General features: G+C 46.0%; 1 protein-coding gene and 1 non-coding gene across 2 annotated transcripts in view; both read right to left on the bottom strand.

Annotated features, from left to right (window-relative positions):
- Window positions 1–6,636: 6,636 nt before the first annotated feature.
- Window positions 6,637–6,709, bottom strand: TRNAA-UGC (transfer RNA alanine (anticodon UGC)). The gene has a single exon. It is a non-coding gene; the product is annotated as a tRNA-Ala (tRNA).
- A 2,191-nt stretch (window positions 6,710–8,900) lies between these two features.
- Window positions 8,901–26,490, bottom strand: part of LOC132491625 (protein SPATA31F1-like) — a 31,641-nt gene continuing 14,051 nt past the window's right edge. The window contains 4 exon segments of the mRNA XM_060100477.1: window positions 8,901–9,761; window positions 9,763–10,529; window positions 10,532–10,994; window positions 10,997–12,713. Coding sequence (XP_059956460.1) covers window positions 8,901–9,761; window positions 9,763–10,529; window positions 10,532–10,994; window positions 10,997–12,713 — 3,808 coding nt within the window.

Here is a 26,490-nt window from a genome sequence, read left to right as displayed (position 1 = left end):
CGAGAGAGCCTAGGTAGTGTTTGACAGTCTCTGCGGGGGCCGAGGGACAGAGGAATGCTACAGCGGAGGTCCTGGTGCCGAGGGTGAGAGGTGAGGGAGGTGCACGTGGCTCCCTTCAGCTTTACCTCTGCTGATGAGCGCAGAGTGAACACACCCTAATGCCAGATTGAGACCCTGGAGCCGGGGAGAGGAGGTGTGCTAATCCACCCCTACTCACCCCCAGTATCGGCAGACCCACTACCTCTTTAGGACGGGCACCTGGGCCAGGCTCTGGGGTAGAGGTCCTAGGTGCGGGTGTTGCAGGAGTCTGGAATTGCCCACGTTGGGAAGAGGCCACATTCCCTTCAGCTCCAGGCCCCAGGCCCATTTGTTCCTGGCTGGTGGGGCTTTCAGGGCAACAGATGCTCCCAGCTTGGCAGGCAGGAGCCGGGGAGGGGTATGGCAGGAATTTCAGCTCAGAAGCTGGGCTAGAACAGGGCTTGGGGTGAGCTGGGCCCCTGTACACTTGTATGTGTAACAAGGGTCAAAGGGCCTGGGTGTCTTGGTGCTCCTGGGTTCCCAGTTGAGCACTGAGCCCGCCAGGGACAAGCTGCGCTGATGACTGTGCAGCTGTTCCTGAGGAAGCTACTGTTTTCCTGGACTGCAGATGACCCATTACCTTCATAAGCGTGTGATATTTGTGTGCCCAGTGTAGTTGCACATGTTACTCAATGTGTGGCTACCTAGGGACAGGGTTAGACTTAGGGCCTTGCTTGGAACAGCACTGACATAGTGGTTACGGATTGGAGGTAGGTAGTGGTAAGCATAGGGCTGGAATCACGGTGACGTTAAAGTAGGATTTGGAATTGCGTTTATGGTTCCTGTTGATAAGAGCTAGTGCATCTTGTAGATCTCACCTATAGTAGCTGGAGAATCTGCTTATCTACATGGTGAGAATTGAAAGGTTCTATAAAAGTCTGCTTTCTTCTCCAGCACTCTGAAGTGTGGGTGGAGTAGGGGTGTCTTATCTGAGTTGATCTGGCACCATTTCCCTGTTAAAAAAGAAATGACAGGCCCAAAATGGAGTCACTTGTGCTAAAAGGAAGACTTAATGCCTGACCTTATTGAAGTTACAACCTTCTCCAAGAATGTAATCCAAACTGATCAGTGTGGAAATTTCTGGTCCGCACCAGTGAGGTAATCCTTTCCATCTCCCAAAGGAAGATGAGGTAACCTGGCACATAGATCTCCTTCATCCCCTATAGATAGATTACCTAACCCTGAAATAATCTTTTTTTGTTTTTGACTTCCTTGTCATACTCTTGAAAACCTCTCTTTTTCTATAGCCTTTTTTTTTTTTTTTTTTTTTTTGCTGTACGCGGGCCTCTCACTGCTGTGGCCTCTCCCGTTGCGGAGCACAGGCTCCGGACACACAGGCTCCGCGGCCATGGCTCGCGGGCCCAGCCGCTCCGCGGCATGTGGGATCTTCCGGGACAGGGGCACGAACCCGTGTCCCCTGCATCGGCAGGCGGACTCCCAACCACTGCGCCACCAGGGAAGCCCTTCTATAGCCTTTTAAAGCTCCCCTCTACTTGCTAAATGGGATGCTGCCCAATTCATGAACTGTTCAATAAAGCTAACTTGATCTTTAAAAAAAAAAAAAGAGCTAGTGCATCTTAGATTAGGATTGTGTTAGGGTTGGAGTAGGGTACTGTTTGAGTTTAAAATTGGGATCAAAGTGGGTCAAGGAGATAAATTTTGTGTTGGGGGTCAGTTTTAAGCTTCTAAGATAGTCTGGAGGGCGACTTAACCTTATGCATATTGTGTGATATTGATCTGGTTTAAATGAGAGGTTTTGGACATTTTCTGGCCTTCTGCACTTGAGAGTTATAAATGGCTATATGATCCCTGAAGCTGCGATCGACTAGAGGGAAGTAGGCATCTAGCTCCTGGGGAGAGGGAACATCACAGTTTTCTATCCTGAACTTAACTGGCCATGTAGACATTTTTTGGGTAATACCCACCAGCATTACCTTTATGAGGTACAGTTATTCTGAGGGTCTCACTTGAAGGACTGGTTTTAGAGTTGTTTGTGAATGCGGTTGGAGTTGAGGTTAGGGTTTGGGTTGAAAGGCATGGACTGCAGTTGAAGTTTGAGGTAGAGCGACCCATGTGGTCATGCCCTGTATCAAGGGCTCCTTCCTGAGGAGTCAGGAGCTGGTTCTTCACAGTTTCCTGAGGGGGAATTTGACAGAGTAGGTCTGTCTGGTTTACTCTTCCTTTAGATTCTGTTTCTGCTGCATCAGAGAGACTGAGGGTCTGGAGCCTGCAGTAAACTGGGGATGCTCCCGGGGGTAGGGATGGGAGTGTAGGTGAAGGACGGGGCTGCTGAAGAGGGCAGGGGACTCACTTGCTGACCTTTATGTTCCTTTAAAAGCACACAGCCAAGTTGTTGAGACCAGGGGTGTGCACGTGGATGCAAGACTGTCCTTATTAAAGGACAGGCAATGGGACAGAAATGACAAACCAGAGTTTAGAGGTGGATAAACAGGCCTGGCCTGAGGTGGCCTAGAAGTTTTATCGGGGAGAAAGGCTGGGAAGGATGGATTGGGAATGCATTTGTGTTTGTGGGCCTGCAAGATGGGCTGTGTCTGTCTGCATGTGTGTGGTGCCAGAGTCTGCTGGGGCATGTCTGACTCAGGGTATTCATGAGTCTATGTAGGTGTGTTTCCTGAACATGTCTCTGGGCACTCTGAGTTAGCTTCTGAGTGGCATTGTTGACTTTATGTCCTCCTGTGTATGTGTCTGTGTGGCTAGGTGTCTGTACGCATGTGTCCTTGACTGTGTGTGAGACTCTGCTCTGGCCTCTCACTTTCCCCTGACCCTCTCCCCTGATGCGCCCCAGCTGCCAGCACTATTTACTGCAAGAGATTGGCTTCCTTTCCCTTCCCACTCTCTGGATTCCCATGTGTCCGGCTGCCTGCCCAGGGCCCTGCCCCTGAGGCCTCTGTGTGGGGCTTGAGCTTGGGAATGATACACTCTGGAAAGCCCCCCAATATGCTCTTTGCCCGGCTGTGGACCCAGAGAAGTTACAGTGGAGGAGTGGGACAAGGCGGGAAAGGGGGGGCATTTGGCAGCATGCACCCCTCCTACTGGAAACAGAGATGTCCTTCAGGCCCCCTCTTTCCTCCCCATGCTCTCATCCAGATCAAGTATTCAGGGTCCTGGCCTCACTGTCTGTGCACATGGGAATGGACAGTCCTCCACAAGCCCCGTTAGGCATCTGGTCCTCTGCGTCCCCCAGCACCTTACTCATTCCTCATCTCCCCACCCACACTCACGGCTGTCCTCCCTTATTTCCTGTCCCTGCCGTAGACACAGGAACCACTCTTGTCCTTCATTCTGTGACAGCCCAGGCCTGTGTCAGGAGCAGGTGGAGCAGCAGGCTTTGGATGAATGGTGAGGAGCAGAGGCTCCGCCTCTCTCGCAGGTGCAGGAAGCAGCATCGCCTTGGGGTTTGCTCCTGTGCGCATCCTGTGGTTGTTGCCCTCCCTGCGTGGGCTGCAGTGAGGAGGTACAATAACAAAGCAGCCCCGGTCCCTATTTGCTGGGACTTGGTGTTTAACAAGAGAAGTGATTTTGTGGAGAAGCCATTCTCCCGCACAGCAGGAACTCGGTTGCCTGAAGTGCTCTCTGTAGAATTCTGAAATGCTCTCTGCAGAGCCCAGGAGAAGGGCTCCAGAAGGTCAGAGCCATTTGCCACGACAGCATGGTATCTCAGAGGGCAGAGGCGAGCTCCAAAGTTCCCAAGCAAGCATTGCTATATCCCTAGCATCTAGCAGCAATTCTGGAGTAGTGAATACCTGATTTTGTGCCCTGCCGTGAGAGCTTTCATTCTGATTTTACTTCTTGAGCTGAGGGGGAGCTGGAAGGTGGGGCCTGGGCTAGGGTTATAGGATGGGATGAGCAAGGCTTCATCCCTCTACAACATCCTGCATGAATCATAGGCTCTGACCCTGTCTTCTCTCAGCTCTTGATTTTGCTGAGAACTGAGAATCCTGAAGGTCTTGGTTCCAGCTCATCTCTCTGCCCCTAGCCCTTTGTTGCAAAACTTGGTCAGCAGCGTCAGCCAATGCTGGCACATGGCAGGTAGGATACATGGGAAGGACCCGCTCCACCTAAGCCAGGATGTGTGCACATTAACCTCAGCTTCCCACGTGACGTGACGCTGCTGTGACCCTTCTGAGTCAACTCCCTTCATTCCGGGCCTCCCTCTCCTCTCCTTGCTCTGTGGCTCTCTGCCCAGCTCCCACCGGGCATGGAGGATGTGCCTGCCACAAGACCTCCTGTGATCTTTGGGGATGCTTTGGGAAAACAGTGGAGGGTGTGGCTCAGCAGGCCTGGGCCTTGTGCCTCCTCACCTTGGGGGGCCACAGCAGGGCCTGAACTCCCATCTGTTAGGCACAGGATCACCCTTCAGAGGAGGGACACAGTCATGCTTCTCCGCATCCTGGCTTTTCTGCATTCTGCTAACAGGACACATTGTGCTGAGTGCTGGGTCCTATCAGAGGAAGAGTCCTGCCCCACCTCCTGGGTTGATGGTATGTGGAGCCATCCTGGATTTCCTTAGGAATCAGTGAGGCAGGGGCATCCCACAGTCTGCCATACCACACCACGAGGAAGCTACAGCACTTCCTGCCCTTATTTCAGCTTTTGGCTCCTCTGTGGTAGGTCAGAAGGTGGAAATGCAGACGTGCCACCTTCTGAGAGAAATGAGGTGTCCAAAACAGAGGTCCCTTCCATCCACTCAGGGCAGCCTCTTTGTCTTTCTGCTTCCTACCCTCAGACATCCCCAGTCTCTGGATGGACAATAGGATGCCATACCTGCCCTCTTTCTCAGTCTCAAGCCCCATCCTCTTCTTGCTCTGTGCAACTAGAGCTTTTTCTGACATCTCTCCCCCTATATTCCAAGAACACCCTCTTCACACATGTGATCACCAACTTCAACTATTTTTTTTTTTTGCCCACCTGGGCTCACATGCTGTTACTGACTTCTTAGGCCCTAAAAAGACCTCTTGCCATGGTAACTTCCAGCATTCCTCTTCATCTCTGGCTTTGGCTCTCTGTATCAGCACTCCCCCTAGCCACGATCCTTCCCAGTTCCTCATTCATCCCTTTAGGTATTTACCCTGTTCTCTTAATTGTAGGGAAACCGTTCTTTTCATGATACACAAGGTCCCTCCTCATTACTGATTACCGATTTTAGCCAAGGCCAACCCCTGAACCTGGGGACTCACTCCTATTCCGTTACTTCTGCACCATGACATTTCTCTAGCAGTTCCCCCTTTCTCTCCTGCATCATCAGTTTATTCCTCTTGACTGGATCTTTTTCATCAACATCCAACAAGCTGTATCTCCTACCTTTAAAAAGCCCTCTTGATGCTATCTCATTTTTCTGCCCCTCTGTGGAACAGAACTCCCTAAAGCAGTTGATTACACTTGCTATCACCAGTTGCTCTTCCTCTCTGTCTTGGATCCACTCCAGTTATGCCTTTACCTCCATCTCTGACCTTAGTCTATTCTTCTCAAGGCTATGAATGATCTCTGTGTTGTTAAATCTAATGACCAACTCTGAGTCCTCATCTTACTTGGCAGATTGGTAACTTTTCATGCAGTTGATCACTTTCTTCTTGAAACACCTTCCTCTCTTGCCTTCCAGTATGCCACACTCTCCTGGTTTTCCTCCTGCCTCACTGGCTACTACTTCTCAGTCTCTGCTTATTGGTTCCCACTTTTTTCTCCAATTTCTTAATGTTGGGGTGTCCCAAAGCCTGGTCCTAGATCTGTTCTTCATTTGCAGTCATTGCCTTGGTGATCTTATCCAGTCTCATGGTTTTACATCTCCATTTATCTATCTATCTATCTATCTATCTTATTCTTATTCTCCTAATTCTTCTCCTCCCCCTCCCCTCCCCCTCATTTTTCCCCTCCCCTCCCTCACCCCTTCCTCCATTTCTTCATCATCATCATCATCATCATTATGTAATCTATCTTTCTATCTAATCATCTACAGCCAGGACCTTCCCTGAGGACCATCAAGCTTCTTTGTTGAGAAAAGACTGTTGGAAGTATGGTCTCAGGCAGAAGCTGGGGGATTAGTCTGATACTACTGCAGTAATCATAGCAGCAGAGAGAGTTCTGAATTCATTTCATAAGGTAGAGACAACAGGATGGATTGGATGTGGATGGTTAGAAAAAGAATGTGAAGGATGACACCAATGTTTTTGTTCAGAAAACTGGAAAGATGGAGTTGCTATTAACTGATGTTGTGAATACTGTGACTGGAGCATGGATGTGTAATTAGATGATGGTTGGAATAGGGAATCAGGAGTTCACTGTTCTATAGAGGTGAATTTTGGACATTCAAGTATTTATGTTGACTAGACAATTTGGGCAGGTGAGACTGTCTATCACATCAAATCATGAACTCTATGGTTTAAGTCCTGTGTCTTTGTTGTGTTTACTGTAGTTCCTTGCATATAGTAAGTAAGCAAATATTTTAATTGAATATAAGACACTTCTCAAGGTTGTTTTTTTTTTTTAAGTTTTTTTCTTCCAGTTTTTTTTGGCCACGCCGAGCGGCTTGTGGGATCTTAGTTCCCTGACCAAGGATTGAACCTGTGCCCTCTGCAGTGCAAATGCGGAGTCCTAACCACTGGACCACCAGGGAATTCTCCTTTCTTCCAGTTTTGAGATATAATTGCCATTCGGCACTGTATAAGTTTAAGGTGTACAGCATAATCAAGGTTCTTTTTTTTTTTTTTTTTCTTTTTTGCGGTATGTGGGCCTCTCACTGTTGTGGCCTCTCCCGTTGCGGAGCACAGGCTCCGGACGCGCAGGCCCAGCGGCCATGGCTCACGGGCCCAGCCGCTCCGCGGCATATGGGATCCTCCCAGACCGGGGCACGAACCCGTATCCCCTGCATCGGCAGGCGGACTTTTAACCACTGCGCCACCAGGGAGGCCCTCAAGGTTCTTTTTATGGTGACCCTTCTGGGGTCCTCATCAGCTGAGTACCCCAGTAATCCTGTGGCAGTATTCCCTATTCCATAGCACTCATCATATGAATGTAATGATTTGTCTGCCTCCCCAGCCCCGACTTTGGATTCAAGTACTATTAAGGTATTATTATGCACCAGCCGCTATCCTAAGTCCCGGGGATATAACACACTATTGTATTACTCAGGCAAGAATGAACTACCTATGGATGAGAAACCTAACAAGCAGAGGCAGTAAACACAGGAGAAAGAGGGCAAAATTGAGATATATCGAGATTAGAACACAGTGACTGACTTCATGTTTGGGCTGAGCAAAAACATGGATTTATAGTTACACCAATCCCTGACATTGGGAAACAGGTTTGTTGGGTGGAGGGTGAGTGTTCAGGAATTTTGAATTAATTTGCATTGCCTTTGGACAATAAGGCTCAACTCACTGCTTTTCATCACACGATGGACAACAGACTAAAACTCAGTTTATTCCTCTCCATCCTCTAAAAGCACTTGGGTATCGGGTTGGCTTCCTGGCTAAACTTCTTTTGAGTACATAGCAAACCAGCCTTTTCTCTTATCATGGCTTCTTCAGGAACATGTCAGCTTCTTTTTAAAAATTATTTATTTATTTATTCTGGCTGTGCTGATCTTAGTCGCAGCACACGGGACATTCGTGGCAGCATGCGGGTTTCTTAGTTGTGACATGCGGACTTCTTATTTGCGGCATGCAGACTCTTACTTGCAGCATGCGGGATCTACTTCCCCGACCAGGGATTGAACCTGGGTCCCCTGCATTGGAAGCGCAGAGTCTTACCCACTGGACCACCAGGGAAGTCCCAGGAACATGTCAGCTTCTATCTCAGGGACTCAGACCCCCATTTACATGGTCTTCCTCTCTGCTTCTGTCCCTGCCTACCCTTGGGGGTGGGGGACAAGCCCCTCTCCATGTCCTACTGTGATCTTCATTCCAGGTGTCATTCATTCCATACAGCTGATAGGCAGTGGAAGTGGGATATAGGCAAGAGAGCTACAGCAGCCTCCTAGGTGAGTTTTCCAGAAAGATCTAACCAATAACAAACAGGGAGCAGAAAGGGGAGATTCTACCATTTGCTTTTTTTTTTTTTTTTTTTTTTTTTTGCGGTACGCAGGCCTCTCACTGTTGTGGCCTCTCCCGTTGCGGAGCACAGGTTCCGGACGCGCAGGCTCAGCGGCCATGGCTCACGGGCCCAGCCGCTCTGTGGCATGTGGGACCTTCCCGGACCGGGGCACGAACCCGTGTCCCCTGCATCGGCAGGCAGACTCTCAACCACTGCACCACCAGGGAAGCCCTCTACCATTTGCTTTTGACGTTAGTCATGTTAGCTATATGCTGTTGGTAAACACAAAGCACCTCCTCAAGGGAGGAAACCTGGCACTCCCCTCCAGATTGTGGGCATATATAGAAGTCATCAGTGAATTTTGCCTGTGGGATTCCTGGCCACTCCTTCTTGGCAGTACTATCCTCATGTCCACATTGCTCCTCTGGGCCCAAGGACGCCATAATATAAGTCAAGCCTGACCTTTACCTTCAATGTACCTTAGACAAGGGCCTTCCTTCTCTGCTCCAGTTCCTTTATCCACAGTCCAGTGAGGGGGGGTTGTTGTGTGGAGTGCTACCCAGCTTAAGTGTGAGTTAAAACTCCTTCCCTAGATAAGAAGGACATTTACCTCCCTTATGCCTTCCCTGAACACACCACAGTAGAGAGAAGGAGCAGACAGACACCTCTCTGCTTAGAGATATTGAGTATATTTTGGGTGGCACTCTGCCCACCTGTACATTAATGAAAACGACAGTAGCACTCCTCTTCAAGGGATGCAGACGTTGAGGAGACTACAGAGTCTTTCGAATGCTCTGGGTCTTCTCGAGCAGACCAATGTTTCCATCCAAGGTGAGAGGTGAGAGTGAGGGTGGGTCCCCTGGTTGGATGGCACAAGCCACTTGAGGACAGTGCTGAGGGCAGCGACGGAGGATCCCCAGGACTGAGGCAGAGTGGAGTTGATGGGAATGGGAGCGGTGCCAGAGCTTACTGTCTGGGGAATGAGGACCATCCAAGAAGGCCAGGCCCACCTGCTTCTCAGTAGGCAGAAATTGGGCCTTTGGGTCCCCTCTCGCCTCCTCTGTCTTAGTTCGCCCCTTGGGACTTTTGGCTGGAGCCAGGCTCTTTGTTACATTTTCTTTTCTTGTGTTAGCCACTTTCTCACATGTGGAGGACATGGATTCCTCATGCCCTTTGCCTTTTGTTTTGGGGTTAATACAGTGTAGAAAAGATTTCATCTTATTTCTCAAGCCAGATTCTGGAAGGCTGTGTCTCTTGTGAGTATAGCCTGGCATCATCTGCCCCTGCAAAACCTGACCTTGTAGAGTTTGGCCCTGCAATGGCTTACCTGGAATGAGTTGGCCCAGGAAAGGCTGGCCCTATGATGCCTGGGGCACCACAGGCTGGACATTCTCAGGAACCCTTGCTGGTTTGAAGATGACATTGAGCTTGGCTTGACTGTCTTGCAGGTCATTCTTCTCAGGGTCTTTCCCCTCAGGGACTCCAGGAGGTACCTCTGGGAATTTAAGCTGAGGGTGATGCTGGGGACTGTGCTGACAGGGAGCACCAAGGTGATAGCGATGTCTCTGTTGCCAGGGGCTGCAGGGTGTCCTGTTCAGAAGCATCCCTTATGGCCTCTGGGCTTCAGCAGAGTGGCTTTTTTTCTCTTGTGGAGAAGACTGCAAACCCGGCATCCCCTTCTCCGTGGTCCCCTGCCATTTTGGGTTTGCCTGGCTTGTCTCTCTTTTCTGCCAGTGTGGGGTCTTAGGCTGAGTCCTTGCTCTTGTCAGAGCTTTGGGGCTCCTCTAGACTGGGGTTGTTCACACTGGCCTCCAGCTGAACACAAAGCACCTGGGTCTCTGTCATGTCCCCACTGGGTTGTGAGATCTTGGAGGCCCAGTGGACAGAATCATGGGGTACTGCCCTGGAACTGGGTTGCTTCTGTTTCTGATGCACTGCCTTTAACTCAGTGGCCAGTTGTTGTTTGAGGTGGAGCCATTCTGGATCCAGGGCACGTGGCATATCTGGTGGGATGGGGAGTTCGTGGAGCAGTGTTTTTCCGTAGTTGTTTAGACTCCCAAGAGACTCCTGTCTCCATATGTTCTCTGGCATTGCTACAGTTTGTTCCCTGGACTCCCTTGCCTTTAGGGGAATTCCCAATTGTATCTCTAGGATCTTCTTTCTCAGATGGAAATTTAGCTTGGCCAAGATGGGTTCCCCGAGTGAGCAGGGCTTCTCAGGCTCTGTCTAGCTTTCTAGAGGCACCATCTTGATTATTCCTTCCATCTGCATTTCAGCCTGGAATTCACCTGCAATGTGTGCACAAGTCTCGTTGGCATCTTGAAAGCCTGGCCCAGGACTTAGACCCTGCTCTTCAGGTAAGGTTATCTGAGTCAGAGGTTCTACTGGGAATTTGACAGGCCAGGCACCATCTCTGTTTTCATAGCTTGGGAAGTTATTGCTGGGGCCATGGTCATGGAGAGAGCCACATAATAAAGAGCAGACATCCCTGACAAGAAGGCCAGATACTTGTGCCGTAAAGTTGTCTCCAGTTTTTCAATGGCTCCCTCGGACTTGGCTTGGGGCAGCTTAGGATGTTCAGTTATAGCATCTGGTGAGGCTTGCTGCTGCTGGTCAAGGGCCGTTGGCATCCAGGGTGTAATTTTCTGTTGTTTGTCTGGATCATTTGCTGCCTGTAGTTCTAGGGGCTTGCTTTCTGGGGTGCAGGTAAAGGGAGCCACTTCCAGGCCCCCAGGAATTCTGCATTCCCAGGAGCCACATACGCACACAGGAACCTTGCCCTGGTGAATCTGCCCACATTTGGAGTCGATGTGGCTCTGCAGTATTGCCTTGGCCTGGTCAAACAAGTGCAGCACAGGGACTGACACACTGGGTCCTTGACGGCTGGGAATGGGTTGCCAACGCCAATGCCCTCTAGAGCTGTAGGTTGGGGGACGTTCAGATTGTCTAGGGCTGTGCTGCTCCAGGAGAGAGTCTGCTCATCAGCAGAGGACAGGAGCAAATGGATGGACTGCTGGATCTTCTGGGGCAGGCCCCAGCGATGGTGAATCAACTGTCTCTGGAGGTGGAATTCCAGCAGCCTCCTGGAATGCTCTGGGAAGAAGAGTAGTTCCCTTGTGAGGACTGAGATGGGCTGCCCTGACCAGGAAGTTTTTACAGTCTCAGAAGACTGGGCTTTGTCACAGGGCTTATACTGCATGGGGCTCTGGGTGTGCTGATTTCTCTGGAAAACATCTGGCAAGCCCCACTGAAGCTGGAGCTGCCTCTGCAGCAGGTGCCACTCCAAGGCTTCACACTCATCCAGGGTCAGAAACGGGATATTGATCTGAGCTTGTTGGTACTCAGGTGGAGCAATCCAATTTGGGGAAGATGGAGAAGAGGGTGGAGCTGACTGGGGTAGAGTTTTAGGCATCAGAGGGAGGAAGGAGAGCTCCTTGAAGAGAAAAGGATCCTTCAAGGGGGACTTGGACATGCTCCTGTTCATGGAGAGGCCTTGAGAACCCAAGAAAGTGTCAACCCGGGACTCACTGTGCAGAGAAGGGAGGCCACAGAATAGCTGGCTGTATTTCAGCTGCACATGGCCCACTGAGTCGTTAGTCTGTTGCCCAGGCATTAGATAAAGGCCACTTAATTCTTTAAGGGCTGGAGAGGGCAAGGCTAGAGCCATATTGTCTGGGATTTGCTGGTAGTAGTGTCTTTGTTCTGGGTCCATAATGGACCATTTAGAAACCCAGAAGACCTGGCTGGGCTGGCCGGCCATATATGAACCCCAGTTCTGGTATGAAACGGTCCCAAATTTCTCAGTAGAGAACTGAGAAGTATTCTGGATGAAAGAAACTGGTTGGTTATGTACAGGGTGGTAAAATAATGGCAGATCTGGTATAAGCTGCCTCAGGGACTCTTCCACACGTCTGGGGAGCCCCCACCTCTGGAAGTGCATCAGTCCTTTTACATGTACCTCAAGAAGCCTCCAGACTTCAGTACTGAGGAATAACAGGTGGGCAGGGAGGACAGTGACCATATGTAAGGCCATAGCATGTGTCAAGGTTGTGATTTCTTGGTTCAGGGTCAGCAGAGAAACCTGAGGATTCAAGGGCTGCTGGCCTTGGTTCCCATAGACAATGTTGGGGTTGCTCTGCATCATCTGCAGGTTCACTGAAACCTTAGGTTCCTCAAACCTTGAAGAAAACATAGTCTCTGGGCTCTTGGGCACCTCTGGTACTTGAAATCCCTGCCTTAGCTTGAGGTGTTCAGCCCAGTAATCACAGATGCTGGCTGCACCAGTTGACTGGGCAGCTGACTGGGTTAAGGATTTCTGTGACACTGTGAGGGTTGCAGATGGAAGTGAAAGGTCTTTGGAGTGTGGGGAACGATGCTCCAGACTCTGCTCAGAAGACACTTTAGACGTGGACAAAATCTCTAGGTAGGAGCAGCCCTGCGACGGCCTCCTTGAAGTGGGGGAGATCAGGGTGTTCTCACCCACCACCACCTGCTGAATCTCTAGAGCCATGGCATCGCAGGTTTGGCAGCAGGAATCTGCACAAAGGAGCTGCCGCACGCTCCCCTCCTGAGGAAGCCAGCCCTGGCTGGGAGGGAAACATGGCAACTGTTTGTTACTGATGAAGTGACATCTGCCTCTTCGCAAGTGTGTGGCCTGGAGATTGTGCCTGCCCTCCCCTAGTCCTGTAAACCCTGAGGCCTGCATCCGCTGGGTGTTTACTCATATACTTTTTTTTTTTTTTTCCCTAGGGAAATGCCATTTGGCAAGTTATGGTGGGCTGGGCTGAGGGCCTGGGGCTTATTGGGCAAGGTCTCAGACAACAGCTGGAAGCACAGGGCCTTGAGAGACTGGGAGGTGGGTGAGTTCCCTGCTGACCTGTGTTGAGAAGCTGAACTAGGAGAAGGAACCAGGCAGATGGGGGAGCCAATGGTTAGCTGATGGGGCAGCACCAGGAACATGACCAGGTAGAACCTGGAGTCATTCTCTTTTGGGGCTTAGGCCACAGCCTGGTATTCAGTATTTCTAAACTGTAGAAAAGGAGATCCTTTTGGGAATTCTGTGTTCTGGGGATTAAAGGGTGTACACAACATCTCTTGAGAGTCCATCCCCATTCTCTAGAGATCACCTGTCACGCCCCATCACTCCCCATTGCTCGCATTACCGCCTGAACCCTCCCCCCCACCCCCACCAGTGGGCCGTGGAAAAATTGTCTGCCACAGAACCGGTCCCTGGTGCCAAAAAGGTTGGGGGCTGCTGATATAAGTGATATCATATGGTATTTGTCATTCTCTGTCTGACATACTTCGTATGATAATGTCTAGGTCCAACCATGTTGCTGTAAATGGCATTATTTCACTCTTTTTTAATGGCTGAGTAATATTCCATTGTGTGTGTGTGTGTGTGTGTATGTGTGTGTGTGTGTGTGTATACCACATCTTTTTTTTTGAATTTTTATTTTATTTTATTTTTTTATTAGTTTCTGCTTTATAACAAAGTGAATCAGTTATACATATACATCTGTTGCCATATCTCTTCCCTCTTGCGTCTCCCTCCCTCCCATCCTCCCTATCCCACCCCTCCAGGCGGTCACAAAGCACCGAGCTGATCTCCCTGTGCTATGCGGCTGCTTCCCACTAGCTATCTACCTTACGTTTGTTAGTGTATATATGTCCATGCCTCTCTCTCACTTTGTCACAGCTTACCCTTCCCCCTCCCCATATCCTCAAGTCCATGCTCTATTAGGTCTGTGTCTTTATTCCTGTCTTACCCCTAGGTTCTTCATGACATTTTTTTCTTAAATTCCATATATATGTGTTAGCATACGGTATTTTTCTTTCTCTTTCTGACTTACTTCACTCTGTATGACAGACTCTAGGTCCATCCACCTCATTACAAATAGCTCAATTTCATTTCTTTTTATGGCTGAGTAATATTCCATTGTATATATGTGCCACATCTTCTTTATCCATTCATCCAATGATGGACACTTAGGTTGTTTCCATCTCCGGGCTATTGTAAATAGAGCTGCAATGAACATTTTGGTACATGACTCTTTTTGAAGTATGGTTTTCTAAGGGTATATGCCCAGTAGTGGGATTGCTGGGTCATATGGTAGTTCTATTTTTAGTTTTTTAAGGAACCTCCATATTGTTCTCCATAGTGGCTGTACCAATTCACATTCCCACCAGCAGTGCAAGAGTGTTCCCTTTCACATCTTCTTTTAAGTGATTTTTTTTTCCTATTGTGATTTTCTCTTTCTTATAGATTCTTGCTTCTTTTCTATTTAGAGAAGACCTTTCAATATTTCTTTTAGGATAGGTTTAGTATTGCTGTATACTTTTAGTTTTTGCTTGTCTGAAAAATTCTTTATCTCTCCTTCTATTCTAAATGATAATCTTGCTGGGTATACTAGGTTGCAGATTTTTCTCTTTCAGGACTTTGAATATATCTTGCCACTCCCTTCTGGCCCGAAATGTTCTGTAGAGAAATCAGCTAATAGACTTATGGGGGTTCCCTTGTGATTAACATTTTGCTTTTCTCTTGCTTCTCTTTAACTTTTGCCATTTTTATTATAATACATCTTGGTGTAGATGTGTCTGGGTTCATCTTGTTTGGGACCCTCTGTGTTTCCTGTACCTGGGTATCTGTTTCCTTCTTTAGATTTGGGAAGTTTTCAGCCATAATTTCTTCAAATATATTTTTGATCCATTTTTCTCTTCCTTCTCTTTCTGGGATCCCTATCATGTGTAGATTGGCTTGCTGTATATCATCCCTTAAGTCTCGTATATTGCTTTCATTTAAAAAATTGTCTTTCTATTTGCTGTTTTGATTGGGTGATTTCTATTAATCTGTCTTCCAGATCACTTATTCGTTCTTCTGCACTATTTAGTTTGCTATTTATTGCCTTTAGCTGGGTTTTCATCTTGGCAAGTGAGTTTTCTAATTTTGATTGGCTCATCTTTGTAGTTTCTAATTCCTTGTTACAGTCATCTGCATTTCTATCGATAGACTTTCTTAATTCCTTCAGTATTTTTATTACCTCCTTTTTGAACTTGGGGTCTAATAGACTGGAGAGGTCTGTTTCATTGTTTGTTCTTTCAGGGGAATTCTCTTTATCTTTTAATTGGGAGTGGTTTCTCTGCTTCTTCATTTTACTTATATTTCTCTGACTATGAATTTAGGAGAAACAGTTATCTACTGTGGTAAGGGCTGTTTTTATGTGGGAGCATCCTTGTGTAGCCTGCATAAGTCTAATGTTTTTGGTGTGAGGGCTATTTTTAGTATGGATGCCTTCCACAGCTTTCCTCAGTGTGTGCTGGCTGTTATCCCCTTGATAGGGGGTGTGATTGGTATTGGTGAACCACAGCCTGCACCAGATGTTGAATTGGGCCTCCTCTTTGCTCTGTGGTTGTCACGTCCCTGTCGGGGGCAGGGTCTGCTCCCTAGCTGTGGGAGTAGAAGCCCCCAGATCTGGTTCTAAGCTGCAGTATGAGGTAGGTGGGACTGGAGCGCTCCCACTGGAAGAGGAGCCACTGAGTATTCCTTTGCAGGAGCTGTCCACTAGGAAGTGCACTCTGTGGTGTCGCCTATCACTTGTTTTGTGTGCTCACAAAGTACACTTGTTGGCACTGTCCTTGGCCCCACCTGAATGCTGGCAATCTGCCTAGATGTCCCTCAGGCGCTGTGCTCACAAAGCTGCCGGTGCAGATCCGCTGACGTCCAGTACCTAGATCTCTTGTAGCTGTACACCTGGACCTGCCATGGGAACTACAGGAATCAGCCCAGACCCCAGCCCTGCCTCTGTGTGTGCAGGCCCACAAAGCCTGCCACTGCTAATGCTGGACCTGCTCCAGCCACGGGAGCACCAGTAATCTTCTTGAATGTTCTGCAGCCCCTGCACTTACAAAGCCGCTGGTGGCGCAAATCTGCAAAAGTCGCACAGCCACTGGGAATTAGCTCAGATTTCAGCCCCGATTCTGTGTGTGGGAAGCCTGATGGTGCTTGTGTGCTCCCACAGCTCGGAGAGGTGGACCCTCGCCCACTGTGAACACGCAGAGAATGAGGTTACTAGGGCGGGGGCCCTGCCCCTCCCTTTGCATGCATGTTAACAATGCGACTTCTATGCAGGACCTGGGCTCCATACTGTGCACATCCCTGGTTGTGGCCTGGACCACACTCCAGTCCCTTCAGACCCTCTCCACGCAGCCAACCCCAGTCCTCTCCCCAGGTCCATATGCTGAAGCCCAAGTTTCAGCACCCACTCCCCAATGCACACCAGCAGACGTGTGTTTCGGGCTGGGGAGTGCAGCGAGGTGGCTGGGACTGTCTGTGCTGGTCTCTCTCTGTTCTGCCTGCCGCAAGCCAGCTGCTGCACTCTCCTCTGAGCCTTTGAAGCTCCCTATCTGTCCTGGTTGATCTCCCAGCCAGTGAAGGGGGTTCCCAGAGTGAGGGAACCTTTCCCCTTTTACAGGTCCCTCCCAGGGGCGCAGGTATTGTACCAATTCCTTTTTTTCCTTTTGTCCTACCCGGTTACATGGTGATCTTTCTTGCAGATTTGGTTGTATGAGGTCTTCTGCCAATGTTCAGTAGGTATTCTGTGAGAATTGTTCCACGTGTAGATGTATTTTTTGTGTATTTGTGGGAGAAGGTGAGCTCCACATCCTTCTATTCTGCCATCTTGATCTCCGCCCTCTGCAAATATGTTTTTGTTATTTGATGTTAATGATGATTTTTTTTGCCATGCAGAAAATTTTGCATTTTATGTAGTCAAATTTATTAGCCTTAATATTTTGTCTTATGGCTTCTGTGTTTTAAGAAAACTTAGAAAGGTTGCGCTCTCTGAAGTTATAGAAGTTCTCCCCAATTCTTTAGGTACTCACGGTTTTATTTCTTTATGCTTACACCTTTGCTCCATTTAGAATTTATTTTTGAGTAATGTTGCTAGTTGGTACTTGTATTAGTTATGAATTGCATTCAAGTACATGTAACAGATTTAGCTATAAAACAGTTTCTCAGGGGTTTTTGCATTCTGCTTAGGACAAAGGGAAGCTGGAAATAGCATTGCTTCAGCTATTACAACAACAAAAAAATCACAAGACAATCTGCAAATTCATAACTTTTTGGAATTTATCAGAGAGCTGATGTTCCAGGGCAATCTAATCTTAATCTTAGGAAAGACAGGTGCCTCCAAGGAGATATAGCACAGATGCACTTGCTTGTTTGGGGCTGACTCCACCCCCGGACACCATCAAGCTAGTAAGAATTCAGCTATAAGTTTTAAGGAATCACTAAATGCCAAATATAGGCCAGTGTGAGAATACAGAAACTCTGGGAGCCACAAGTACAAGGGCAATTCACACTCATTTGCAGACTCTTCTCCATGGACCTTACTATGTGTTCACAAGAAAGATCAGGGCAGCGTGCAAGTCCTGAGAAAGTTTCCCTTGTGGTATACAGGCCTCTGGGAAAGGAAGGACAGCCACTGCAGGGAAAGGCATCAAGCCCTACCCAGATCCTTCTCCCCTATCTTCCCTATAGAACCAAAGCCTTAAGCCACTGGGCGAAGGGCAGTAAATCCTGTCATCAGGTAGCAAGTCTTGTATTGGTGAAGACCAGCTACATCTGGAGAAAGGTGAAAAAAAACCCTTACCCCTGTGAGACCCAGATCATTAGAGGTCTTCCAACAGAGGGTGGGGTAGGATCATAAAGGAGGCCCTAACCATAAGACCCGGGGGGTACAGTGCCTATATAAAACTGATGCTGAGGGACTTCCCTGGTGGTGCAGTGGTTAAGAATCCACCTGCCAATGCAGGGGACACAGGTTCAATCCCTGGTCCAGGAAGATCCCACATGCTGTGGAGCAACTAAGCCCGTGTGCCACAACTACTGAGCCTGTGCTCTAGAGCCCGCGAGCCACAACTACTGAAGCCCGTATGCCTAGAGCCCATGCTCCGCAACAAGAGAAGCCACTGCAACAGTAAGCCCACGCACCACAACGAAGAGTAGCCCCCACTCACCACAACTAGAGAAAGCCCATGCAGAGCAATGAAGACTCAATGCAGCCATAAATAAATAACATAATTTTTTAAAAATGCGAAAACATGTCTCAAAACAAAAATCTACATATAACAAATTTGAATCAAACATAATAAACCAGTCTTTAAAAAAATTAAACTGATGATGAATCAGAAAAACAGAGAATGCCTCCCCTGCCCTGCCAAGGAGGTTTGTAAGTATCGAGTAACACGCAACAGCAGTCTACTGCTAAAATAGCATCAAGAGTATAGAGGGAGACATTTTTTGAGGAGCAGGCACTGTGGGAAGGTGTAAAGCTGAGGGTGGGGTAGACATTGCCTGTGGACAACCTGCCTCAACCATAAACACAGGTAATGTTAGAGAAACTTGAAGCCTGTTATGCACTGACAGTATCCATAGCACAAACAAAACCCAAACACAAGTCAGTGTCTGAGTAGGTTGATTCAATCTTTCACACTAAATCCTAGTAGAAGGAAAGGTGTGCCCATTTCCAGGCATAAAAACTATTTACCTCAGTCTTTACTGCCTTGCAATAGATGTCCAGCTTTCAACAAAGTATTATTATTAGGCATACAAAGAAGGAAGAGAAAAATCACACACTATTAAGAGACAAAGCAATTAACAGAATCAGACTCAGATATGATACAGATATTGGAATTATCAGACAGGGAAATGAAGGGAACTATGATTAATAGGTTAAAGGATCTAGTAGAAAAAGTGGACAGAGTTCATGATCAGATTGGTCAATTTCAGCAGAGAGATGAGAATGCTAGGAAAGAATCAAATGGAAATGTTAGAAATAGAAAAACCTGGTAACACAGATAAAGATTTCTTTTGTCTGGCTCATCAGTAATCTTGACACAGAGAAGGAAAGAATCAGTGAACCTGAAGATAATTCAATAGAATTATCCAAATTGAAACACAAAGAAAAAAGTGGGAAAAAAACCCCCCAACAGAACAGAGTATCCAAGAGCTGTGGGACAATATCAAACAGTCTAACATATATGCAATTGGCATCCCAGGAGAGGGAGGGAGGGAAGAAAGTTGGCGGGGGTGGGGGAGAGAGAGAGAGAGAGAGGGAGGGAGGGAGGGAGGAAGAGGAGGAGAGGGAGGAAATGGGACAGAAGAAATATTTGAAGAAATAATGGCCAAGAATTTTCCAAAATTAATGACAGATATCAAACCACAAATCCAAGAAGATCAGAGACTACTAAGCAGGATAACTAAAAACACAGCTAGAGATATCATGTTTGAACTGCTGAGAACTAAAGACAAAGAGAATGTCTTGAAGGCAGCTTGAGAAAAAAAAGAAACATTACATAAAGTGGAACAAAGATACAAATATAGCTGACTTGTCATAAAAAACTATGCAAGCCAGAAGACAGTGGAGTGACTCCTTCAAAGGGCTGGAAGGAAAAAAATGTCAACCTATAATTCTACATTAAGCAAAAAAAAAAAAAATTCAGATTAAAGAGAAATAAAGACTTTTTTAGACCAATAAACTTTCTCTTCTTCATAAAACAGGAAATTGGCTGCCAACCAGTGATTCTCCCACTTCTTATCTAACAGAACCCCAATTTAAAAAAAATGTGAGGTAGGGCCTCCCTGGTGGCGCAAGTGGTTGAGAGTCCGCCTGCCGATGCAGGGGATACGGGTTCGTGCCCCGGTCTGGGAGGATCCCATATGCCACGGAGCGGCTGGGCCCGTGAGCCATGGCCGCTGAGCCTGCGCGTCCGGAGCCTGTGCTCCGCAACGGGAGAGGCCACAACAGTGAGAGGCCCGCATACCGCAAAAAAAAAAAAAAAAAAAAAAAAAAAAAAAAAAAAAAAAAAATGTGAGGTAAAATTAATCATCTCAAAAATAAACCCTGTACTCATTAAGCATCAATCCCCATTCAGTCGTCTCCCCAGCCCCTGTCAATCATTAATCTGCTTTCTATATCTATGTAATTTCTAATTCTGAACATTTAATATAAATGGAGTCATATGATATGTGGCCTTTTGTGTCTGGCCTCTTTCACTTAACATAATGTTTTCAAGGTTCACTCATGCTGTAGAATGTATCAGTACTTCATTTTTATGGCTGAATAATATTCTATTTAATGGATACACCACATTTTGTTTATCCATTCATCAGCTGATGGACAGCTGGGTTGTTTCTGCCTTTTGGCTATTATGAGTAATGCTGCTATGAACATTCTTTATACAAGGTTTTATTTTCAGTTCTCTTGGGTATCTATGTAGGAGTAGAATTGATGGGTAGCATGGTAATTCTACGTTTAACTTTTTGAGGAACCATCAAAGTGTTTTCAGCAGTGTCTGTACTATTTTACATTCCCACCAGCAATATATGATGAATGCTAATTTTTACTCAGGGCTGCAACATGCCTAGTTCCTCAGGATGAATCATGATTGGTAAAAGCCAATTGAGGGATAGTATATTGTCAAAAATGGCCATGTTAATATTTCCGGTGTGACATGCTTTTCCTGAAACTTGTCACTTCACCATCAAGAGATGGATTCTCTTTCCTCTCCCCTTGAAACTGGTTAGGCTTTTGTGACTCACTTGACAAACAGAAGATGGAGTAAGTAATGTGTGACTTCTGATGTTATGTCATAAAAGGCAATATGGCTTCTGCCAAGGTCTTTTTCTCAGAACATGTACCCTTGAATTCCTGAGTAGCCATGTTGGAAGTCCAGAAAACTATGAGTAAGAGAAATAGAGTGAGATGCCCAAGGAGCCCCAGTGGTTCCAGCCCCAACTGATTATCTTCTCAACACAGATACCAGATGTGTAGATGAGTAAGTCTTCTGATGATTCCCACACCAGCATTGTCTGCAATTGTGGACAGATCCCAAACAAAACTGCCTAGCTGACCTCACCCAATCACCCAAACAATGAGAGGTAATAATAAAATACTGTAATTGTCTTTTAAGCCACTCACTTTGGGAGTGGTTTATTAATCAATAATATATGTCAAAACAATTGATCCCCTCTTCCAGATTCCCAATTTCCACATGTCCATCTAAGGATGGACATGTGGACCCAGTTCTGACTAATAAGACATATGAGGAAATCTGCTGGGGGTCTTCTGGGAAAGAGTTCATTTTCTGATAAAAGAGACAAGATATGAGAGCGTGCTTATAGCTTCCCAACCTATGACCTCTCGCCTTCTGCCTTTGAATAAGAAGTTGGACTAATGCTTACATCTAGAGTAGCCATCTTGTGACCCTGATGTTTGATGGCATCAATAAATCCCTAAAGGAACTCTGGAACTTCCTGGGTTTGACTACATTTTCTGAGCCAGAGCACTTACATTCCTTCCAACTACTTTTCATGTGCCATAATTCTGAGTTATATCTGTTTCCTAGTTTTATCTAAGATACAATTTTCAATTCTCATTTTCCTTGTTTTCAGGTGATTTTCTTTTTCCTTAAATTTTATTTATTTTTTTGGCTGCGTTGCATCTTAGTTGTGGCATGCAGGATTTTTCGTTGCAGCATGCGGTCTCTTCGTTGCAGTGCTTGGGCTTCTCTCTAGTTGTGGCATGCAGGTTTTCTCCCTCTTGTTGTGGTGTGTGGACTCCAGGGCACGTGGGCTCTGTAGTTTGCGGCACATGGGCTCTCTTGTTGAGGCACGTGAGCTCAATAGTTGTGGTGTGCGGGCTTAGTTGCTCTGTGGCATGTTGGATCCTAGTTCCCTGACCAGGGATTGAACCCATGTCCCCTGCATTGGAAGGCGGATTCTTCACCACTGGACTACCAAGGAAGTCCCTGAGGTGATTTTCTAGAAGAAACCTATTCATTCATCATCTTGAAACTGATCAACCTTATTCATAACAAGAAAATGCAAATTAAAACAATAAGAGGACTTCCCTGGTGGCGCAGTGGTTAAGAATCCACCTGCCAATGCAGGGGACACGGGTTTGAGCCCTGGTCTGGGAAGATCCCACATGCCACGGAGCAACTATGCCCATGTGCCACAACTACTGAGCCTGTGCTCTAGAGCCCGTGAGCCACAACTGCTGAGCCCACGTGCCGCAACTACTGAAGCCCGTGCGCCTAGAGCCCGTGCTCTGCAACAAGAGAAGCCACCGCAATAAGAAGCCTGTGCACCACAACAAAGAGTAGCCCCTGCTCGCCACAACTAGAGAAAGCCTGCATGCAGCAACAAAGACCTGACACAGCCAAAAATAAATGAATAAAATAAATAAATAATAAAATTAAATTTATAAAACAAAACAAAAAAACCCAAATAAGATACCACCTTCATTTTTCAGATTGACAAAAATAAAAATGTTTGATTATAAAATATGTTTAGGAACGGTGTGGAAAGAGGCTTTCTTACATGCTGCTGGTTGGAACATAAATAGAAACAAACTTTTGGAGTGCCATTTAGGAGTACCTGTGGAAATGTATAATGCTAATGCTCATAGCCTTTAACCAAGCATTTCCCTTTCTTGGAATTTTCTAGCTAATAGATAAACTCACAATGACTTACGTGTAAGGGTGTTCACTGCATCATTATTTATAATAGTGAAAGAGTGGAAACAAGTTAAATGTGAGGCTGGCTGAATAAATTATGATATATCCACACAATGGAATACTATACAGCCATTAAAAAGGATGAGGTAGGTATATATGCTCTTGTACATAAGTGAAACAAGTGTATATAGTTTCCTCTCTCTCTCTCTCTCTTTTTTTTTTGCGGTATGCGGGCCTCTCACTGCTGTGGCCTCTCCCTTTGCGGAGCACAGGCTCCGGACGCGCAGGCTCAGCAGCCACGGCTCACAGGCCCAGCCGCTCCGCGGCATGTGGGATCCTCCCAGACCGGGGCATGAACCCGTGTCCCCTGCATCGGCAGGCGGACTCTCAACCACTGCGCCACCAGGGAAGCCCTCCTCTCATTTTTATGAAGAAAAAAGTATGGGAAATACACAAATATTATTTATTTATGTTAATTATAATATTTATAAGTAGTACATTTATATTACAAATACAATATAAATATGATGGGGTGGTTAAGGGCCATCTTGGAGGCTGGCTACAAGACAGGCAGATGAATTCTATCTCTATTCTCCATCTCTATCAGATTGTTATGAAGCACAATGTTTCTGTTTTGCCTGCCCAGAAACATCCTGGCATGGCTAAGTGACAGTTGGGCTGGTTCTATAATGCACCACCTTATATTTGCTTTCCAGTCATTCCTGCCTTGTTTCCCTTTTCCCTCACTCTCCTTAAAAGGAATTAGTACTTAAGTTTTCCCTGGGCTCTGTTTTCTAGAGAAATGGAGCTAATACCAAGTGTATAACTTAACTGTTTCATGATAAAATTTTTAAAGGGGGGGTGGGGGAAAGAGAAAAGAAAGTGCTCTTAAGATATGCAAGGGCTCAGTGTGTTCCATCCGTGTACTGTCCTCCTGAGAAAACTCTTGAAAGTACTGAGAGAAGAGAAGTCATGGTATAAAAGAACTGCCAATGGGCACTGGACCCATTTAAACAAGTTTCCTTTTCCATTTCATTCTTTTCTCTTCAAAATCACTATTGAAATGTCCAAGGAAATATAAAAGTAGGAGAAAATCTATTTTAGTACAGGAAGGGCATTTATATTTTGTGAAATTTTAGCAAGATACAGTGCAAATGTGTCTAGACTGAAGGGAATATTAATCAGCTTTCAATTTCATGAATAGAGAAGAGAATCTCACCTGGAAAATAAGTAGATGAAAGTCTCCCACAGAACTCTTCCACAAATCCAAGATCAGAATAACACAGCTGGGAGTGAGAGTGGACTATGGGATAGTAGGGAGAAAGAACAAAATGAACTTGGACCCTGCTCCATGGCCCAGTCCTGTAGCAGCTCTCACCATGGTCTCTCTCAGCATTTCCACAGCGTAAGATACCTCTAGGCAAATCAGGAACATTGCTACAGGCTCCCCAGCAAAGAGCTCTGCCTCAGCTAATTTCTGATTGCCACAACTATCACAGGGAAAAAAATAACCACTAACTACATCAGTGAATATGGTGGGCCCACACTTTTTTTGTGCCAGGTGAAAAATTATGCACTTTATTTACACAAATTTGCACTGAACACTTGCATTTAAAAATCAGTTGCACTTTAACATGACAATTACCTATAATAAAGGCAAGCTTCATGAAAATGTAGTACAGTTTGAGTATCAAGCTGCTTGTTTTTGTAAATAACGTTTTATTGGAACATACTCATTCCCATTTGTTGAGTATTGTCTATGGCTGCTTTCTTACTACAAGGGCAGAGTTGGATAGACACAGCAGAGACCCATGAGTCTAAAATATTTACTATCTGAAAAATGTGGCTTACAACAGCACTATAGGTAAAGGCACCCTGTGAGAAATTGTTTCAGTAATGATATATTCTCTCACTTGTATTGCACATCTTCTCTAAGCCCTTGGGCAGGTGTATACCTTGTGCTCAAAGACTTTATATCTCTAGGTATAAATGCTGTAAAAAAGTTTTTCCTTCATCAAAAATTACAAATCTTTTGGGACTTCCCTGTTGGTCCAGTCGTTAAGACTCCACCCTCCCAATGCAGGGTACACAGGTTTGATCCCTGGTCAGGTAACTAAGATCCCACATGTCCCGTGGCACGGCCAAATTAAAAAAAAAATTTACAAATCTTTTGTAAATATTTTAATCGAAGCCTGACACATGGCATTGCAGTTCTACAAAATAGTGAGCTCTGTAAAGCACCTTTAGGTTAGCACCAGTTTTTATACTGAAGAAGAGACAATTTAATACAGAATGAGAAAGGTTGAATTTTGAACACAGAAAGGGGTAAAAACCCCTCCAGAGTGTCCATTTTGGAGGATTATTTACAACCATATTAAACCCTAATGTTCACATTGGCTTCTTGCTCTCACCTCTCCAGGTAACTGCAGAAATGAGTATTTTAAGCTATTTAACAATTTCTATTCATCTGCATTTATCCCTTGGAAATACAAAGGCCACAAATACAGTAAGTCCCCTACATACGAACCTTCAAGTTGTGAACTTTCAAAGATGCGAACGTGTATCTGGCTCCTTGTTGGAACTGTGCCATCAATGTCAGGCCTGAGTGAAACTGCAGCTTGCCCTCCGTCTCCTTTTGCTGACGATCCTTCAGCTCTACCATCTCCCACCTCCTCTCCCTCTTCCAGTCAGTAGCTCTTCTTGCCTGTTCACTTGATGCCAGCCCCTGTATGCCAGCTGTCGTACTGTACTACTGTACTTTTCAAGGTACTGTACCATAAGATTAAAAATGTTTTCTTTATTTTTTGTGTTTGGTTGTTTTTTATGTATTATTTGTGTGAAAAGTATTATAAACCTATTACAGTACAGTACTATATAGCCGACTGTGTTAGTTGGGTACCTAGGCTAACTGTTGGACTTATGAACAAATTGGACTTAAATTCACTCTCAGAATGGAACTCATTCGTATGTAGGGGACTTACAGTAGGTTTTTTTTTAAACTTCAGCTTATTTATTTATTTATTTATTTACTGAGCCACGAGGCATGTGGGATCTTAGTTCCTTGACCAGGGATCGAACCCGTGCCCTCTGCAGTAGAAGCATGGAGTTCTAACCCCTGGACTGCCAGGGAATTCCCCCAGAAATAGTTTTAACTGCCTGGGATTTTGGAAAGGACCCATGATATTAGCCATCATTCTCATGTCAGGAAACAACTCTCAAGTATCCTAGGAGTGTCTCTTTTATATATATAGCTCTTCCTGAGTTTGGGCAAAGAATTTACATTACTCTATGGGTCCTGTAGAGGTGCCTAACAAATCATTGCCCTTAGAGAAATGGCTTGTCCCCTCCTCACTTTTTCCATATTTATCCCAAGCAATCTTAATTCTAAGATGGCAAAAGTACCCAAGATTAGGGGCTAGAAATAAGGATGGACCATGGGGCAGTCAGTGGGGAGCAAAGTACAATTGGATTCCTGATTCTAGGAATTGTATCAATGACTTCACTGGAAAATAAACAGGCTTGGGGCTTTGAAGAACCAATAAACTACATATATATAAGACTGAGAAAAGTATAAAGCATAAAATCATGGAGCTGTAAGTTTAATTTATATTGAGGGTAAAACCATAACAAAATTAGTTTGCTTATGACCAACCACATATTGGGTTGCAACATGGATCTGTGCTGTGCATCAAAAGGTGCTCAGTAACTGCTTTCTGATGAGAAGAATCACTACTTTTCTCCAAAGCAGTGGTTTTCAACCTTGATGATTTGTTACTAAATAATATCATGTCAAATTTTGTGAATGTTTTACCCAGTGAAAGATAAAGACAATTTAAGTTTATC

This window comes from Mesoplodon densirostris, chromosome 6 (assembly GCF_025265405.1).
Source record: "Mesoplodon densirostris isolate mMesDen1 chromosome 6, mMesDen1 primary haplotype, whole genome shotgun sequence".
Taxonomy (NCBI): Eukaryota; Metazoa; Chordata; class Mammalia; order Artiodactyla; family Ziphiidae; genus Mesoplodon; species Mesoplodon densirostris.
Note: the sequence above shows the minus strand (reverse complement) of the source record. Positions and strands in the feature narration are given on the sequence as shown.